General features: G+C 42.5%; 1 protein-coding gene across 1 annotated transcript; it reads right to left on the bottom strand.

Annotated features, from left to right (window-relative positions):
* Nucleotides 1-790: 790 nt before the first annotated feature.
* On the bottom strand, nucleotides 791-19,751 carry LOC306752482 (hepatocyte growth factor-like; the record flags this gene model as incomplete). Its single annotated transcript, XM_079236244.1, has 18 exons — nucleotides 791-967; nucleotides 1,268-1,401; nucleotides 1,515-1,621; nucleotides 1,799-1,936; nucleotides 2,939-3,013; nucleotides 3,099-3,207; nucleotides 3,445-3,477; nucleotides 4,853-4,992; nucleotides 6,151-6,244; nucleotides 7,109-7,260; nucleotides 7,444-7,615; nucleotides 10,060-10,178; nucleotides 10,356-10,476; nucleotides 10,575-10,717; nucleotides 14,111-14,225; nucleotides 14,887-14,999; nucleotides 15,142-15,301; nucleotides 19,688-19,751. The coding sequence occupies 18 exons, from the start codon at nucleotides 19,749-19,751 to the stop codon at nucleotides 791-793; spliced, it is 2,166 nt and encodes a 721-aa protein (XP_079092370.1).
* Nucleotides 19,752-20,006: the final 255 nt, after the last annotated feature.

Here is a 20,006-nt window from a genome sequence, read left to right as displayed (position 1 = left end):
CCCCCCAACCCCCCCCCCCCCCCCCCCCCCCCCCCCCCCGAAGCCGAACTTTGCAGGACTTCTTTGGGACTTTTACTTGTCTGTACTACCTCATGTATTTCTTTAATGCTTATATTTCTCTCCCTTTTGGTATTACCATAGTTTTTTGTTGGATCATTTCCAAAACCGGATCATATTTTTTGTTGTGATAGTTGTAAAGTATTCTAAAATATCTGACCAGATTAGTATATTAGTAGGAAGACAACAATTACCCACCAATCGTTTGTGTTGGAGGTAATTAAGATAATGGTTTGCAGTCCAGCTCAACACATAAAAACACAAAGTCCCAGTCCCAGCGGCTCGTGTGGAAGCCACCAGATAACTGTCTTCTGTCCATATTCAAGTATATTCCAGGCAGATAATATTAAGTCACACGTGTCATTCTCATTGTCTTTGTTTGGGTCGCTACAGAAAATCTGATAAGGTTAAAGTACAATTAGTATGTTGTCCATGTGCTCGAGGCTTTGGTGGTAAAAAATTATTTTAATGCTAATAACCAGGACGTCTTGGAAGTGGAAGAGTGGATGAGATTCCATTTCCTTTATCCGGATATCACTCTAATCTGTCATCTCCGTAAAATGACAAATGCAGCCATTAAATCCCAAATTGACCACTTTCCACAAGGTGTTTTTCCTCATTTCTCCCCCGTGGTCCATGCTGGAGACGTCTTGGAATTTGTTGGCCCAAAGCCGCGTCTCCTCTCACAGGCTGCGATAAAGTCGTGCGTGGGGTCGATTTTCACACCACGCCATCAGTTCCTCTCCAAACTGGGGTAAAGTTTGAACACTTTGTATATCCACTCGGAGTAGAAGGCGACGTTAACGAAAAGCGCGGGCTGTAAAGAGGCGCATTTTGTCCTTTGGACGCTCACGCCGACAATGACTTTGCGCTCATGTTCCTGGCAAACCAAAGGGCCGCCGTTGTCTTTCTGCAAGAAACAGGTAGAGGAGGACACTTCAGAGAGACAGCACGCTAAGGAGGACACTATACAGCAGTGTATATATTGTATATATGTTCAATTCAGTTATAAAGTGTCTAAAATGCCAACACAAAGGCTCAAAAGCCATTTAACTCTCATTGGTTTCAAATTTGTTTTATATTCTTTGACGTCTTTAGTCAGTCAAGACAATCCACTGCTTTCAATATCAAATGTGTTTTCTATCACTATTAATTCACTAGTTCCAGTGGAAACTATCTACTGTTGCATTCTGGTTGTTTCTGTTCTTACGTCACACACGCCTTCTCCTCTCTTGCCGCCGGCACATATTCGGCTTTCCCCGGCGTCCCCTTTGATTTGAGAGCACAAGTCATTGTTGACCATGGGCATGGTCAAGGCGTTCAGTGCCTCATCGTATCCTGTGTCTGAACAGAGACAGATATGCAGAGCATGAGTTAAACGTTACTGATATTGGTTTTGTTTGAATGATGGTTAAAAATGCAAAGTGGCATGGAATATGGGAGAAAGAAGGCAGTACTTTTGGTTTCCCCCCATCCGTACATGGTGCAGTTGGTGCCCTCGGTGATGTGACACTCTTTTACCGGAAGATGAATAGTGGAGGCTCCTTCAGACACAGGGGCAGGACTGGAACAAACATAGCAATAATAAATAAATTAGTCAAAATAAAACACAACACATGCACACAAAATATGAGGTACGTAAGACAAATAAGATATGTTTTCTATTTCTAGATAGAACAATCTAATAAGTAAAATTTGCGCTAGTTGTGCTCAAACATTAGAACTAGTTGAGTTGACTTACTCTTCTAGTTTCAGCATAACTAGGTTGGATCCTTCTGGGCCACAGATCAGGCGAGAGATGCGTAGTCTCGGGTGCCTTGAGGATTCATTGAGGTGGCGCAGACCAACCTGCACGCTGTAATCCTTGAGATCTGGAACACTGATGACCACAAGGACCAGGATGTGAGTTGCAAACCTTTTAACAGTAAGCCTGCATTACAAACTGGAGGTGTGGGGTTTGACTGAAGTGAGCCTTTAGGAGGCAGGGGTGACCTACTGAAAGATGTTGCATTATGGGAAAGGTAGGATCTAGTGAGTGTTATTAGAGCTCGACATACTAGAGACTAAAAGTCAGGAGCTTTAGGCCTTTGCTGCTTTGATTTTTTGAGAGAGTACCCCAACCTTATGCCTCTTGTGTGAGCCTTGCTTTTGACCTACAGGGGTCTCATTGTTTATCAAATAAGGCAGAGTTAACACTCTCTTGTTTTTTTCTTCTTCTTTTCATCAATAAGCAAACAGAATGTACGCTAGCCTTTCATATTAGATTCAATGTTATAAGTAGACTACAATTATCAGAACAATATGAACGTTCAGGCTCCACCATGTGGCTTATACATGTACTGCAGATATAAATGTTCAATAAAAGACTAAGGAAGAAATTCTGCAAATTTATTCGGCGACCCTAATAAAATCCCCCCAGACTTCGGGAATGACTGCTTTGCGTGATCAGAACAATTTGACTTTAAAAGTAATATGTTATTTCTATTGCTCATTTTTGCAAAACGCAACGACATGACAGACATAAGCAAGATAAAAAGCAAAGTCTCACCATATGCTATACATACAGAACTGTACATAGCTACAGAGATAGGGACATTTTCTCTAAAGCCACTTCAGATGTAGAGATACTAAATGTGTATGACTGGCTCTGATAGGGACAACTGCAGAAGTTAAATAGATCTGCAGACCAAAACCATTCTGTTCCATGTCTCAGGGCAGGCCTGTCATGGAGTAACTGTCATCCTGCATCTGCACTTTTAACTATATTAAAAAGAGGGTAGCAGGAAAAGACGACTTAGAGCGATAGAGTAAACGGAAGAGGTAAACGAGAGACAGATTTGGTTAAAGTTGGTCAGACACAGATGAAAAGGTGGAGTATTACCAGGAGGTGAAGCACTGTTGGTCTGTCAAAATCCAATCCTCTCTGATCAACGAGCCCCCGCACAAATGAACCTTCCTAAGAAGATTTAAGAAGAATGTTACATTACATTGATAAATGGATTGATACATTTAGTAAAAACAAAAGATATAAAATGACTTACTCTCTTTGGATGCTGACAACCCAGCTGCCGTCTGTACCTCGCACTTGGTGTCCTCCAACAATTCTGGTGCTTATATGCACAAAGCATGATATCTTGGGCCCAGTTAAAGCTAAAAGAGAAGACATGTTTATGCTGCATGTTGGATGGATGTCTCATTTACATTTCAATGGGAAAATCATTATTAAAGCTTCAAAAGGAAACCATAAAATATGATTTGTTGAGTCAGGCACAAGACACAGACGGATTTGATACACAGAGTAAAAAGGAAAAGGGACGAGATTGGAGATAAGAGGAAGAGGAAGAGGACTAGACTGGTAAAAGGCAGATAAGCCAAAGTGATACTTACTGCTCGGTTGAGGAGCCACTGTGGCTGATTCACCTGATGGAAGTAAAGAAAAGCACAACAGTAAGAAGAGACCCCAACAGCAGCAGGAAATGATTTAGACCACTGACCATACATTGACACAAAAAGCATGAAACCTCATTGAAGAAGACACCCTTCTTTGCTTTATAAAGACTTATCTCTGAATCGTTGTTGGAGGCTATAACGGTCAGTAACCGCGACAAATACATTTGCTCAAGACCTCAAAAACTTCATGGAAGATATGTTTTACATTATGGAAAATTATTCTGCAGCCATTTGAGAGAGGCTCTTCAGGGAGGCCATATTGAAACCAGCTGAGGAGAATGTTGTGTCCGGCCGCTTGAGCGTGTGTTTTCTCCAATAAAAGGATGGCAGCAGAGGCCTGCAGCTGTTTGATGTTTGTGCATCGTGTTTTCACTGCCAATTGCAGAAAACCACGGCTAACGGATTGTGTAAACCACCAGCCAAGCTGTATAAAACAAAGGCCGCAAACTAAACCACTTGAGTGGAAACCCCTTTCTTTGCACTGCCCCCATTTAACAACACTGTCATCTTCTATAACATTAAATGCCATTTAACACTCTTTCAGAAATGCAGTCTGAAAGACTCATGAGATACTTGTTTTTTATTTTTTGACATTTTAGGAGGAGAGGCCTCTACAACTTTCTACCATTGTTGTCTTAATATACTTCCCCTATTGTTCATGAGCGTCATGACATGTTGCAAACAAGTTAATTTCTGAGGACACACGCAGGACATGTGGTAACCCTCACACAGGCATACAGTACATAGTTAAAAGTATATCCCGAGCAAAGTGATGAAATGCTTTCAAATGAGTGGACAGTGCCAATTCACAGTACTTCCAAGTTATCATTGACAGCCTTTTCACTTTTACATCAAGCTTATAGCTCTAAATTCAGCGCTGCTTCTGATCTTGTCACTCTGTCAAGGATGTCACTCTCGTGTCTGTGGGATAAATATGAAGCTACAGCCGGCTGCTGGTTAGCTTAGAGACTGGAAACAGGCGTTCAAATGTAACAAAATCCACCTAGCAGCAACTCCAAAGCTCACTAGTTAACATGCTATATCTTGTTTGTTTGATTCCCACAAAAATGAAGTGTAAAAGCAATAAATTGTAGTTTCACCGGTGTTTCACGTCCTTATGCTAAGCTAAGCTATGCTAAACTAAGCTACGCTAATCAACTGCTGGGTCTAGCGACATATTTACCACACAGTTATGAGATTGTTTTCGATTTTCATTTTCATCTCTTCGTAAGAAAGTGAATAAGAAAGTGAATCATATCAAATTCTATTAAGTGTCTGACATAACCCAGATGTATCTACTGTTACAGAGACAGACGTTAGAAGCCAGGATAATGATGTCACTCACAGTGCTTCAGCTTGCAGTAGTCCCAGGCCAAACGGTTATTTGGATTGGTGTAACACCAGGGGCCATGTTTGTCCCGGTCCGGGTTCCGGCAGTAGTTCTTCTCCAGCCCTACATGGGATTCTGTAGAGTGAGAATCCCCACTGTAAAACAAACAAATACAGATTCTCAAATTCCATTTGTTATTTCGCACAGTGTATCAGAACTAACACTGGGCCTCATGAAGATTCATACACACTCTCGCACTCTTAAAACACATGCATGCAAGGAGGGGCACACACACACACACACACACCATCATGCACATACAGTACATACACACTGTAAGTAACCTGGAAAGTTTGACTCTGGCTTTCATATAGTGCAATGAATCCTCTGCATTTGCTGCACAGAGCCCGTAGAAGGAAACGCAGAGTTTTGTGAAGGGTACACATGGGAGTATGAAAGTATGCACTCTAAGCATTCGGCAGGACTCAGACCAGCAGGGGCCACATCCTCTATGGAGCGATTCCGTTGTGCTCCCGATTTGTAGGAATTCCCATTTAATTGCGAGTCTTTTTGCAATGTTCCCCCTGGCTCTGAGAGAATTAAGCATTATCTTCTCAGATATCCAAAATATCCCGAAAAGGTAATTACCCTGTAAGAATTTGGACACACGCACACAGCCATAATACTAAGCGATGGGCGACAATTTGTCAGGAGGTGAAGATAATTCTACTTCCCAGGAGAATGTTAAACAAGCTGTGGCTCTCAGCAGTTTTTCCCGGGACGACCCTTAACCTTGAGCGGGGTAGACTCGCTGGCTGCAGTCTATGTGAGGGAGCTGATTGGCTTTGATCTACTTTCCTCAGAAAGCACTTCCTGGGGTCAGGGGTCGGCTCTGGAACATGTCCATCTGTCTATGCCATTTTGGCTTTTAAAATTCCTGTAAATTAAGTAATTCTAACAGCCTGACTTAAGCATGAAGCAACAACACTGGAGTGGGCAACCTTTCCGTCAGGATGGGTCACCTGGAGAGCACCCCAGGGTTTCCTCTCGTCAGTTAGATGAATAATAATTGGGCCTGGTGTTGACCTCTGAGGAACCACTGATTTCCTCTTGCTGTTTGTTTTCACTGCTTAGCTTCATTCATATAAGAGGGACTTTCGTCATCAACAAACACTCATCAAGGGAGCTGAAAAGAATGCCATTCTCTCTAGGAAACATCCCCAGTGTTTCCCCACGACAGCTTAAGCTTGACTGGGAGTTTAACGAAGGAGCAAAACAACACATTTCCTGAGCAGAATAATCAACTTTGGTACCTGTTTATGTGATGAGACCAGTCTGCACAGGGAATACCGGATCGAGTTATGGATAAAGTGCCCCGATATGTCTCTCCGTTGTCTTCATAACACTCTGAGGAAGAAACAGATATTGTTATTTCAGTCCATCTTGTTAAATATTCCCAGGAGAGCATTGAATTACTCAGCCCAGCAGTTTCTCAAACACTTACATGCAATCAGTGAGTGAGCAATACCCAAATAACTACATACATTATTTGGGTGGTGGCTGTCTTTCTCATTTATGCAAACACAACATAATTAAGTTCAGATTCTTTACTTCTCTCTGTGGTTTAGATGGATTTAATGTCAAGGGCCCCTGTGGTATGAATCTTTAAACCTCACTATGTCTGTCCTTGAGCAGAATAAGAAGAGGGGCTTTAGTAAGAAAAAGACTAGCTGAAGTTTAACATCTCTCTGTAAATGTAAAGCAGAGAAAAAGGGGAAATGACAGAGAAGTTGGGCGTTTTTGTTCTTTAATGAAAGGGAACTAATTGGCAGCATGTGGCCTAGTCCTATAGGAGCAAAAATGATAAGGCTTTTGAAGCATTTGTTGTTTCATATGTCAATCATATATATATATAAAAAAATGACATATTAGATTATTGGACTAGATATTTGCTATTCTTTTGAACCAGCACCTTTGAAGCTCATTAATTAACACATTATGTATCGTTATACAAAGTTACAGCCCATAACCTTTTTTTGTTTTACATTTCAAGAAATAACACATTCATTAGTACGCTGGAGGTACAAGGCTAATTTCCTTACCTCTGGACAGAAGCTGTTTCCCCCTCTTTACAGTATTTGTGCAAGGCGAAGCTAACTAGCATATTTACTGTGAGAGTGATATAAACCCGTCTAACCCTCTGGACAAAAATGAAAAAATATATTTCCCCAGATGTTGAACTGTTCCAATTGACATTGAACATTAATTTACCTATTTTGTGTGTGGCCTCAGCATCACACCTGGGGATGTGGGTGCAGTTGGCTATCCTTTGCTTTGGGTCTGTAGTGAAGCACCATGGGTGATCTGCACCATCGGGGTTACGGCAGTAGTCCTCTCTGAGGTCTCTATAACACATACACAAACTACAAATGAAATGATAGTGCTTAGGAATTTTTTTACAGCAAAGCTATCACTTTATATTTCATGCTCATCCCATTTTTGGCATTTCAACAGTCAAATGCACAAAATGAACAAATCACCTCCTTGACACAGCAGAGATAATAGCAGGCAAGCTGCCAGGGGCTGTGAGACAGACTTTTACTCACTTGCATTTGAAGTTCTGAGGAAGAAAGGAGTGGTTATGGGGCGACTGGGAGTCCCATCGCTGACAAGTCACACCCTCTGGAGTGACATTCATTATGCCTCGGTAATCTGTCCCCTTTCCCTGGACACAGGATGTTGTTACATTGACATCTGTGTCCTCACTTGAGTCAACATCTATAGCAAAGAAAGAAAAAGACAACCACATTGTAATCGTGAGTGAAAGAAGTTTGATAAAGAGATTTAGGTGGAAAGGAAGCAGGGAGATATTAATCCCCAGAAGAATGTGTAATGTTTAAGCTAGAGAAAGATGATCAAAAACAGTAGCGACCCGCCTTGTCTCAACTGCGATAGGAAACTTTATTTGTATTCATAACACCGGTGCACCACATTCTTGCACGTAGGGACATTCACAAGAATATGCAGTTATTTAACTTGCAGACAGCACACAATGTCACAGGTTGTTTTAAGAAAAACTTAGATCCTTATGATATTAAGGAATTCATCTTTGCCTAAACATTAAACATTAAAGTTCTGTTCATGTTTATTGCAGCCAAACCAAAGATATCACATCCAACCCGGTAGGGCTGGGGCAACTTTATCCACCGGAAAACTATTCCAAACATCTTCAGATGGAATTCTGCTTTTCAGCAGTGCAGGGATAGCAGTGCATGGGGAGCGACTTCTCCCCTCTGGATTTCTGTCTCTGTTTCTTTAGCCTTTGACAAATGAGATGGGAGCAACCGAGGAGGAAAGGGAATGTTTTGAGGCAGAAACGAGAAGGCGGATGGAAAAGAGGGATTCTTTGGCTTGATGTAATGCATGCCAGTGTCTGTGTGCACTGCGTCGTACAGGTCAGTGGTTTTTATCTTTCTGAGGGCAGGCATTGAGGGATGCGCACATCTGGACAAATGCAGATCCCCCCGCCCTCGCTGTAAATCATAACATGCACTGAAGAGTACATGTGTATGTGTCTGACAGAGACAAAGAGAGATGCTCCGTGTGTTTGTGCGTGTGGGGATACTTCATTGTGCGTTTTCAAAGAAAAATAATACTAATAAATTCTCCAATGGTGTAGCCACTTTTTGGCAGCCATTCTTTATCTTTTCCCTCCAACTTTTGTATGACAGATGAAGGATAAAGTTATCTAAACTACAACTCGGTCAAACTCTGCCAAATGTGATATGACTCAAGTGAGGTTATACTGATAATCCCCTCAACATATTTGTCTCAATGCCTTTTATATACAGTACCATATGAAAAAGAGAGCTGCAATTAGTGATTATTTTGGACCCTGATTAATCTGCAGATATTTTTTTTTTCCGATTAACCAAGTATTTGTTTTTTCTAAAACATTGTGATGGTTCCCATTGCTTTTTTATTGATATTGATATAAAACAGACTTGGCGACAAAGACAGTTTCTCTCAATAAATAACTACAGGTTTTGTGCAGTCCAATACGTCAATCCTCCCAAAAATGTTCAGCTGGATTGAGATCTGGCCTGAATATATGATTCACATCATTTTCAAAGTGTACTAATCAAACCATTCAGTGAACCTTTGTGTCTGGTATGACAGCATCTGCATCGTTGCTCCACTCCCCTCTTCCCCCCTCCTTGTATACATCATGATTTGCGTACCACTAAAACCACTATTAGGTCTTCTGATGGCCATGTGTCGCATCTCTGTATAAAAGCCTCTATTGTAACACTTCATTTTACTGCCCCTTGCCATCTGTGAGTGGTCTCAGTAAAGCACTTCTGACTCTCTGAAGTCAGGCCCTCCCTTGTACAAACAACCTATTTACTCTTGCTTGTTGAGGTAATAGGATTTGAAGCCAAGCGCCACATGAAACACCCAGCCGGGTAAACAAAAGCCTTATGAGACTCTGGGAGGGGAGAAGAGGAACTTTGTTACTCTGTTCACCACAACCGCCAAAGTCCTGTATGTAACAACCCCCCTGGCGCCCTCGAACCACTAGCTGGCAGTACCGAATCAGAGTCGGTCTGTCCAAAAACCAAGCAAGAGATCCTCAACTCTGTGTCAACTTTTATTCGTTGACAAGAAATAGCAAACTACTGGAATAACCGCCTCACAGTTGTATGCCTCCACCAACCAGTCATGTTGCAGTCCACATCCGTGTCTGGCCGACAACGGATGAATAAGAGGTCACAGCAACCTTTGAGCTTTGACGACCAACATTAGAATCAGTTCATCCATCAGTCCAGGTGGGTGTTTTTGCAAAATTTGAAGAAATTAGCTCAGGGTGTTTCTGAGATATCACAACCACGAGAATGGGCCAAATTAGGTCCCAGTGATCTTGACCTTTGACCACCAAATTCTACTCAGTTCAGTTCATCCTTGAGTGCAAGTGGACATTTGTGCCAAATTTGAGGACATTTGCTTAAATCACGGAAATGGGACCGACGTGAGGTCACAGTGACCCTTGACCACTAAAACCTAATCCAGGTGGGCGTTTGTGCCAAATTTGAAAAACCTCTCTGCAGGCGATCCTCCGGTTGGGGTATAAAAATCAGTAAAACAATCATTTGTTTTTAAGTGAATCTGTTAAAGACCCAACCCCAAAGAGTAGAAGTCTTGCACAGTACATAGGCCCTTACCACACACAGTGATGTTGCAATACTCCCACGGAGCTTTGGGGTCCATGGTGTAGCACCAGGGACGAAGACGATTATCTGGGTTACGACAGTAGTTGTCCCTTAAATTTCTGTGCCGATACCTGAGAGAGGAAAAAGAGAGGAAAGAAAACATTTGAAGGGAGGGAAGTAAGTCATAACAACCGGTTAGGTCTACCTCTCCTGAGTATTAGCATCAGTTATTTAAGCATCTGCCATGGGTGTGTGCAGCACTGTCCGCAGGAAAAGGTTAGTGTGTGATTATCAGCTTTGCAGCTTACTTTTTGGGCTGGAAGTGGTGTTTGTGCGGCTTCGTTGAGTCCCACCTCTGGCACTCCTTGCCGCTCTCTGTATGGTCAAGTTTGCCCTGGTAATCTTCCCCGTTGCACGTCATACAGACATCTGTCAAAAAGGAAACGGCATTTTTCAAGAATTCTTTCCTCTCGTATGCAAACAAAACGTACGACTTCAAGCAACTAAAGTGACGTTGTTTGTCTTACCCTCTGAACACTGTGGTATGCCACACTCCTCGGCTCGTACGTTGGGGTCTGTGGTGTAGCACCACGGACCACCAGGATTGTTTTTGGGATTCCGACAGAAGTTCTCCCTCAGGTCTTGCGTTGGGTACCGATCAGGATAAAACCTACCGGGGAGTAGACATACATTATTAAAAGTGTTAACTGATACTGTAAGCTGTGTAAATACATTCTATGGGAGTACTTGCACACTTGGCTGCTCCAGTGGTGTATACAGTACCGTACCTGCCTGCTGAGCGCTCTCAGTAACAAACCAAACAAAAAAAGGCATTTACATGAAAATATAAGGTTCATTCTGAGAAATGCTAGTGCCTACAGAGTTGCCAGGTTACATTTCAAATCCTTAAATAACCAGTCACCTAAATCCTATGCAAAGTAGTCATCAATATCTCTTCAGGTTTGCACCTTTTGCGTGATCGCCTTACCGACTCCTACCATATCCCAGCTCCCTCATGTGTGAAGCAGCCAGACTCCGTCACAGCACAGTAACCTCCAACAGCACATCACATTGCTACGAACCACTTGGAGCAGACCAAGCAAGTCTTTTGCTGGCAGCCTTTGAACACGTTTAAACCTAATCCTTCTCTGTCATCTGCAACCTCACGTTAGTGAGAACAAGCGACTGTAAGAAAAAGAACCTGGCCAGTCCAAACATATGGGATGTAACAACGAGGAGCGGCATGGGACCCCCGGACTAAATGAACAGTGTGTGAAATTCGTCTTCTGTCAGGGCGGGATGATGAAAAGCTGGCATGTCAGCACCCCCTGATCCATGCTGACCGCATTCCCCCTCCCACCAAGAGAGACAGAGAGGGGAAGACAGGAGCAAAAGTTGCGGTCGCAGGAGAAGGGTGAAAAGAAACAAGTGCTTAAAAAGAAAACATGCGCATAATGGAGTAAGCTAAAAAAGGCGAGAGCTCAGGGGTTAAATGATGATGTAAAAAGAAACATGTGCAGGTGAAGAAATGATAAAAAAAGAAAAGACCAGTCCAACCTCCCTCGAGCAGCTTGTCTGAACACACTACCCCAGACAATGACTCTTTTCTTGGGGGAGTCTGCTCTGCTCTCCCCTCTGTACCCTGGGGCTTACGCAAGGCTTCTACACTAATGCACAACATCATTCAACACAGAACTAGAAGAAATTTCAGGCATGTAAAAGAAAAAGGAGAAGGAAGAGAAACGTCCTGAGCATCAAACGATGATCCCAAGGAAATAAAAATACGACAGGGTTAAGTCCATCAGCGGCATTTCACTTCTTCTTGTAACTACAACAAAACACTTGTTCCCCTTTGTTGCAGCAGCCTGCCAAGAGCCATATCCCACATCTGTTGTGTGTAACTCACAAGCACAATATATTGCTACCAAAATAATATTTCTTAATTTATAAATGGGATTACAAGGACCCTCACTTTATATATTTAAAATAAAAAAAGGTCTGCATCTGGTGAGAGTCCGTAAAGGCCACTGTATGGGAGCAAGTTAGCCATAATGATGTTGCACTAACAGATGTTAGCCAGTTATTCATCTCCTTGCCAAAGTCTGTTCCCACCGGAGCACAGACACACATGCTTTGCTCTCTGGGCCAGCTAAACTTGGCTAGGTTTTCAATATCACTAAAGATGAAAATCTAGACCTGAAGTAACTGCTACAAAATGTCTCATGCACCTGGAACAAAAGAAGTCACGCTTCAATGCAACAGCTTTCAAAAGGAACAACGTGTTTAGAGATTAGAGCAAGCAGGCACTTTAAGGCATCAAGAATTGATTTTGGGAGTAGTGTACGACAGCAGACAACTTGACATTTTGGGAAATGCACTAATTCACGTTCTTGATTAGTGTTCGATCAGAAGATCAGAAGCACTATTTGTTGATTTTGTTCTGTCAAATATGAAGTTACAGCCATGAAAGCATGGAAACAGCTCGCCTGACTCTGTCCGAAAGTTAGCAAAAATCTGTTAACTTGCTTGTAGCTCTCTGATTAACAAGTTACCATCGGATGAGCCTCGCTAGCTGTGTCCCCCTGTTTCCCAACTGGCCTTTGGTGGGAGCTTCATATTCACTGTACGCTACAGACACGAGAGAGTGGCATCAATCTTCTCGTCTAACTCTCTGCAAGAAGCTGTGTGTTTCTGTGGCTGAGCTTTCTCACTGACCTCCCAGAGAAAATGTGAAGAAAAATAAAAGAATGTCCCGATGGGAATACGTTAACGATTGCAATGTTATCTATTGTTATTAATATGAACAGAAATTTTCCATTCCATTCCTCTCTCCATGCATGGTTGGGCACGAATACACACTTTTCTTTTTTTTTTTCTTCAGTGCCTCGGTTCAAAAAAACTAAATATAGACAACAGGTGGAAGTCCCATTCCTGGAAGGGAACCTCCTGAGAAATCACCCCTGGCCCACGGTGAGCGGTCAAGCATGAAAATAATAGTTACCTGAGGCTCAAATGGTGCGTGGTTCATTATGGTGGTAATTCTCAAACAGCGGGACAGTCCCATGTTAGGTAACCCACAGTGGCACTAAATCTCCCTTAAGTAAAGCTCTCTCTGACCCTTTGAAAGTTAAAAGTTGCTGACAAGCCACGGCGATGTAACATTTGCCATCTGGGACGAGGACTGAAACCGTGTGTCAAATAAACAATGACAAAGGATTTCTAATGTGCTGAAGAGCTGCTTCTGGAGAGGGAACGGCCGAATGCAAGAGGGCATACGGGTTTAACGCTGTGTTTTAACTATGGGGATCACTGAACTTGTATTTCTCTCAGTATGTCTGTGGCTTTGTGAGCTCAGCTGGACAACAGACAAAAACATGACTTCAGTCTATAAATGTCTGCGCTGTCTTTCATTCTCCCTCCTTTGTGTCTACTTTTTACTCTTATTTTTTTCAAACACTTATTACTCCATGTCTCAAACCCCCTCCCTGCCGCAGTTAAAATATCTTGCAACTAATGAGCCCCACTAACGAGATGCTGGCACAGAACCTGGCACAGAGATCTGGCCTGGCTTATAGCCGAGGGAAAACATCTTTGGGACACACCTGATGGCCTACAGTGCAATGGAAAAAACAACCTCGACGGAGAGGACATCCCTCCATGTGTTGAAAGAAATCAGACTTATTTCTGGCTAAACGTTCACCCGTCTCCGAGCCCCCGCCTTCCCTTAACCCCTGAGGTGCAAGGGGATGATCCGAGCATCTATAAATCAGCTGCTGAGGCCTGTTCAATATCAGACACAGAGAAATCGAGAAAGGAGCATCCACGAAGGTTGCGGAAGCCTCAAGATTAGAGAAGCAGACTTTGAAGGCCGTTGGTTCAAATCTACAGAAACCTGGTGGTGAGGGGCGGGGGGGGGGGGGGGATTAACACCTTCCACTCCTTGTCATCAAGCAAGATACTGCAGCCTCAAGGTAACATGTTTGTAACCTCTCGTGAACAGCCCCAATTCCCAACACAAATGTGCTTTTCGTGCTCTTTCTTGGTTCAAAAGGAGAGGACTTACGTGTGTTCATTGATGTTATTATCTGACCAAGCTTGGCAAGTGATGTTTGACTTCGTCCAAGACCTCCTCCCTCTGTAGTTGTCCTTGGTGCCGATGATGCACTCCCTTATATAATCTAAGGAAGAGCAAAGGGGTAGAAGAGCATTTTGAAAACATCCATTCATGTTCGCACTTCTACAAGTTGCCTCTGTGTACTCTTTGTGTTCCCGTTTATACACCGCTAAGTCAATTAAAAGTTGATTTGCGTCCCCTGCCTCGACCACCTGGGATATATTTTCCCATGTATGGTCAATTAGACTGTTTTTTTTAACAGTGAGAGTTTTAGTATGTCCCAGCTCGTGTGTTATTCCCAAAACAGACAACTCCCTGAAGTTCATTAAATGTCACCGGGGGGAGTTTCCGTAAATTTTGCAGTAAATTCTAAAGTGCTAGATTCAACAGCCTGCAATCGGAGAAAGCTGTAGCGTACCAACTGTAAACCATAAATTTTTTTGTTTACACTTCGGTCTGCTACATGTTTATGTGCGAGACTCTCCCCACTGGCGTGACTAAGCAGTAGGGTGGGAGTGAAGGGGGGGTTGACTGCTTTTATTGTGTCAACAAGGAAAAACCAAAGCGCATAAAACACAGGGAGCCGACGCAAGAAGCACAACCTGCAATCACCAACAAACAATCTGCCTGTGTAAATCCGTCTGCACCTGAATATTCTCGTGAGAGAAAAACACCAAAGGGCTTTCGCTCCAACGGCCTTGCTTCCAAAATATGACGACATTTACCTTTCTTTTCGTACAGAGTGAAGTTGACGTTGGCCTGCTTCTGCACACCGTGGGTGAAGCGGTCGAAGGGAAGGAGGTGGCATTTCCTGTTGTGCCGTTGAAAGTTGAAAGCCCTGTCGCGAACACACGGGAAGTAGTTGAGAGATGAGCAAAAACGATAAACAACAAAAATATGTAAATACTGTGTCAACACAGGAGGAGAGGAGGAGTGAGGGGAACACGGCCACTTTAAGCGAAATACAGAAAGCAACTGACCTGCAGTTAAAGTTTTTCTTGACCTTCTTGCACTTGTGGGCACAGTTTTCCTGCGATCGGCTGTTTCGTACCAAAGGTGGCTGAGGACAGTCTGTGCAAACCAGCATGTGACTTTCACTCTTTTCATACTTCTGTAACGACTGATGAGGCCTACAAAATCCTGCCAGAACACAAGGACACAACATGTTAAATATGGGTTTTTGGTACAGTTATTAGATGGAAGGCCTGCTAATGCCAGGTCCTATCTCATATGGGAGTTATTAACTCGGGAAAAGAGATTGGTTAGAACAGAACAGGCGATCAGAAAGGGATGTCCCATGTTTTATTCATGTGCTTTATTGTCAACGAAGTGATTTTATCCGTTTTATGACCAGCTTTTCAATCATTGACGTGGATGCTCGCGAGTCTCTGCGATGGTTTCTACCCCATCTCCACCGTTTCATCCCGTTCTACCAATAAATATTTGAGGCGTTGTATACAAGCGATAAAGTAGGCATATGTCCATATCAATATTGTATATCAATATGAGATATGAGTATAATTACAATTCCTCCCCGGCACAGAGGAGTTGCATGTTTGGTCGGCGCATTTAAACACTTATTGCTTCTTCAAAGGATATCTTTTCCCCTCATAGATTAATACTGCCACGAACAACATGTTGAGCATTACCACTTTGGTGCGTGCCTATCGGTTTATATCCAAGTATAAACCAGGCTTAAGGTGGTATTACTTGTTTAAAAGCATGTAAGTTCTCAGTTTTGAGCTAATACCCGTCTCCCTTGGGCTTCATATTTTGTTATTGATCGACCCAGGGCCGCTTCATTACCTTGCCAAAAGAAATTCTCAGAAAACATGTTTTTTTGTTTTTGCCTCCTGCTTATTGACAAAGCATCAAACATTTGGAGACGGGGCCAAACATTTCCCTGCTGTTAAGGCCCTGGGGTGGAGAAGAAGAACTTGTCAAAACACCGGTTCCAGAGTGTTGGCATAGAGGGAGTGGAGCATTATTTCACCGTCACATATTGAACTGTGTGGTCAGGAGTCCGTGCGAGCGTCCTTCAGCCCAATGCTTGTTATGAGCATCTGCTACCACATCAAACTGAAACTTCATTGCACAACATCCTGAACCCCTGGAAACTTGAGAAAACCTTTTCTCTGCATAGTGCTTCGACTGTGCGGACTAGTTTATGTGTCAGGAAATTAGGGAAGAAGTGTGTCCGGGATCAAAACTCCACTCAAAGTGCTCCCAGGCACTCCTGCTTCAAACTGGTGCAGCTGCCTGAGAAATGCAGAATGGGTGGTGAACCGTGACGCCGGCCGAGAGAACAGAGTGATGTCCATCCAACAAGGTGACGTGCTCCAGTTGGAGAAAAGCATATCTCATATTTATCTGCTTTCAGAAACAGCCACACATCTCAAAAACATGTGAACACTTGTTACGCTCCAGTTTCACGTTATTGTAAATCATGGCTGGTCAATATATTGATGTAATATCGATATTGTGATACGAGACAGAATGCTGTCTTGGATTTTGCTACTTTAATATACTAATGTGGCATAAATGTTGTGTTTTCCTGGTTTTAGGCTCCATTACAGTAAATTATAATGTGTGGAGGATAGTTTTGAAAGCACCAATGGTCAACCCGTTGCAATATCGATATGGAGCTATCGGGGCCAAAATAACGTGCTATTTGATTTAATTTGATGTCAGTAAGTGGATATCCGTGATTTCGACAGTAACTTGCATGTAAGACTCCTTAAAAGCCATAAAAGTCTCATTAGGACTCCTGCTGTTTAACTCCATGTGAAATTAATTTTGAGCAACAAGGGTGACGTTTAATTTTTAAGGAACAAAACAAGAAGCAGTCAGAAATCCCTCTTCGCAGGAAAGCACTGATGTCATATATATTTTTCTGTTAAATACCTACGTTTTATGTCCATCTCAGTTATTGGCATCCAACACATACTAGAAAACTTACTGGAGTTGGAAAAAGGACACTTTTTCTTTTTTGTTATAGCCTTTGTTGAGAGACATTTCTTACTACATCAAAAGAGAATTATATAATTGCAAAGACAAAGCATAATATATATATATATATATATATATATATATACTGTATGAGCTCCAGGTGGGTTCAAAAGTAGGACAAAACCATATTTTAAGTCCAAATCCTCTGCGATACAAATCATACACTTCTACCTGCTGGAAAAAAAGTTAAGGGCCCATTCTTCAGGAGAATGGAGCTCTACTGTAAATGCTGTTCCTCCGGGCAACAGCAACATCTTTAAACGCATTATGTGTTTAGTTACAATTGTTTTCCGTTTATAATTTGGGGCAAGTGCGATATAAATCACAGAGGAAAATCTCATGCTACCGAGTTACAGCTACATGCTCTTGTGCCAAGATCCATCACAAGGCGCTGTGTGTGTACTTAGGATATTGTAAACTGTGTAGCGTTTAGAGGCTCCTCGTGGCTGAAAATGGTTTTTTGGGGAGGACTTGTTATTAATGTTTGGGCTCCACTGGACCACATCTGGCACTCATCACAGTGTTGTTACAGCCCTGATGTCTGGCCAGGCTGCTCAATTAGATTTCACTTAGTCTCTTCCTCTGCTCGCGGTCGGACTCCTGCTATCTCCAAATCCCAAACATTTGCAGAAGTTGGAGATTATAACAAAACGTGCTCAATGGCCGAGTGTGAGACAGGTGAGATTTAATGAGAAGAGGCAGCTGCAGCTCACAAGGACAAGTTTGAGTCTCTAGTTTAGCTCGGGAAATGTAGATAGGTGAGGTGAAAGAGCGACACTCTGACCTTTCTCAGAAACCTCCACTTATAGGTGCCCTTGAGCAAAGAAAGAAGTGTCAGCTGGATAAGTATTTTAGTCAAGTTTTCCTCGAAAACAGACTGCAAAGAGTCAACTATTAATAATGACAAGATGTATAAATGTCAAGGCAGCGTGGAGGAAAAACTCTTTTACACGAACAACAGGAAAGTGGCAGGTTAAAGGTGTGCCTCTGTCTGGGAATTAAGCAGACATTACATCTGCTGCAGAACGCGCGCAATGTGGAACTGGCTCAGCAGCCAGATGTTAACCCCCCTGACACACACACCCCTGCACACACACACACACACACACACACACACACACACACACACACACACACACACACACACACACACACACACACCCCTTTTCTATCTCTCTACCGGGACAAACGCACGCGCATTTTACTTTCCCCCAAACTGCACAGCGGTCAGAGGTCAGGGTCGGCACCCCTGGAGGTGGCAACTATGGATTCAGTGCTTTACTTAGTGCCATGTTAATGGGGCGGATGTAAACCGGCACAGTCTCAGTCAGTAACCACCAGATGATCTGCGCTTCATAAAAGGAGCGGCACTTTTGGACGCGTTTCATGCGCGCGCTCCGGGCTGTGCGGCAATATGACGTGAAGACGCGCACAGGGGTGCAGGAGCGTCTATTACTGACGCGGGCAGAGCCGGTACTACAAGTTGAGACCCACATGGATAATCAATTGGTATCCATGGATTTATAAAAGGAGTAGCAACTGCTACATTATTTAATTTAACGTTTTTTTCTGTTCTTGCATGTTCGGAGATTTACTCCCTCTGATCTTCAGAAATAGCTCGAAGGAGTTCTTTCTACAAAACTCAGCAAATTACAAGCCACAGTAATTAATCAAAAGTCATGTCGAATCAACATAGCAAGACGGGGCTTGTGATCAAGTTGCAATGTCACTTAACTTCAGCATCTGTAATTAAAGTGCTGACTTGAAATCTTGAAATATGAGAAATTGAAGCCTAATTCTATTTTGCCATGCCCTTTTCTAACCCTTTTCCTTCTGCACACACACACACACACACACACACACACACACACACACACACACACACACACATATATATATATATATATATATATATATATATATATATATATATATATATATATATATATATATATATATTTGCCATTTTCTTGTATGCGATTCTCAGTTTGATGCACAGACAAAATCAATTCAAAATCTCCCAAATAACGGGAGCTCAGGGCTATCAATCAACTTCTAAAAGGAGGAGCAGTTCAATAAGCTGTTATATTATTTCATGTTTCTCAGTTATACATGTTCAGAGATTTGCTCCCTCTGATCTTCATTTACAGCCTGAAGGAGTTATTTCAGGCTCAGTTACAATCCACAGTAATTAATCAAAGGGTATCGAATTGCAAGACGGGGCTTGTGATCAAGTTCATTCAATGTGACTCAACTTAATTATATATCATTAAAACATTTATGAGACCGACAGAACAATATGCAAATTTAAATGGAAGCCTAATTATGTTGTAGCCCACTTTTCTAACTTATTTCTGTTTTCTATATATTTTTGACTTTTTTTTTTTATGCGTTTCTCACTTTGATGCACAGAGTGCAGAAAATAAGGAATACAATTATATTTTGATATGAGACAATAACAACAACAAAACATTGCACAAACTCCACATCTCAGAGACACAGCCCTCCATGTCTTACCTGTGTTTAATATCGTGACCACAACACACACCACAGCTTGGTAAATCCACACGTTTGTCCTCATGGTTATAACTTGAAAGCAGGTTAGAATCCGGATGGCTTCAGCGACAGACGGTGGCTGAATAAAGTCCAGAGAGGCTGATGAGCAGCTCAAGACTTGCCTTCCTCACGCAGATGCCACTTTTCCAACAAGCCACACGTCCTCGGTTCAACCCCCTTTTACTTGAGTTTGTGCTCCTCTCTATCAGCGTCTCTCTCTCCTCACCAGTGTCAAGTCCTGTGGAATAAATTGTACCACTTCCGGTTGCTATTTTCAAAG

Source organism: Taurulus bubalis (assembly GCF_910589615.1).
Source record: "Taurulus bubalis genome assembly, chromosome: 20".
Taxonomy (NCBI): domain Eukaryota; kingdom Metazoa; phylum Chordata; class Actinopteri; order Perciformes; family Cottidae; genus Taurulus; species Taurulus bubalis.
The sequence above is the reverse complement of the archived record's forward strand: the minus strand, read 5'-3'. Positions and strand labels throughout refer to the sequence as shown.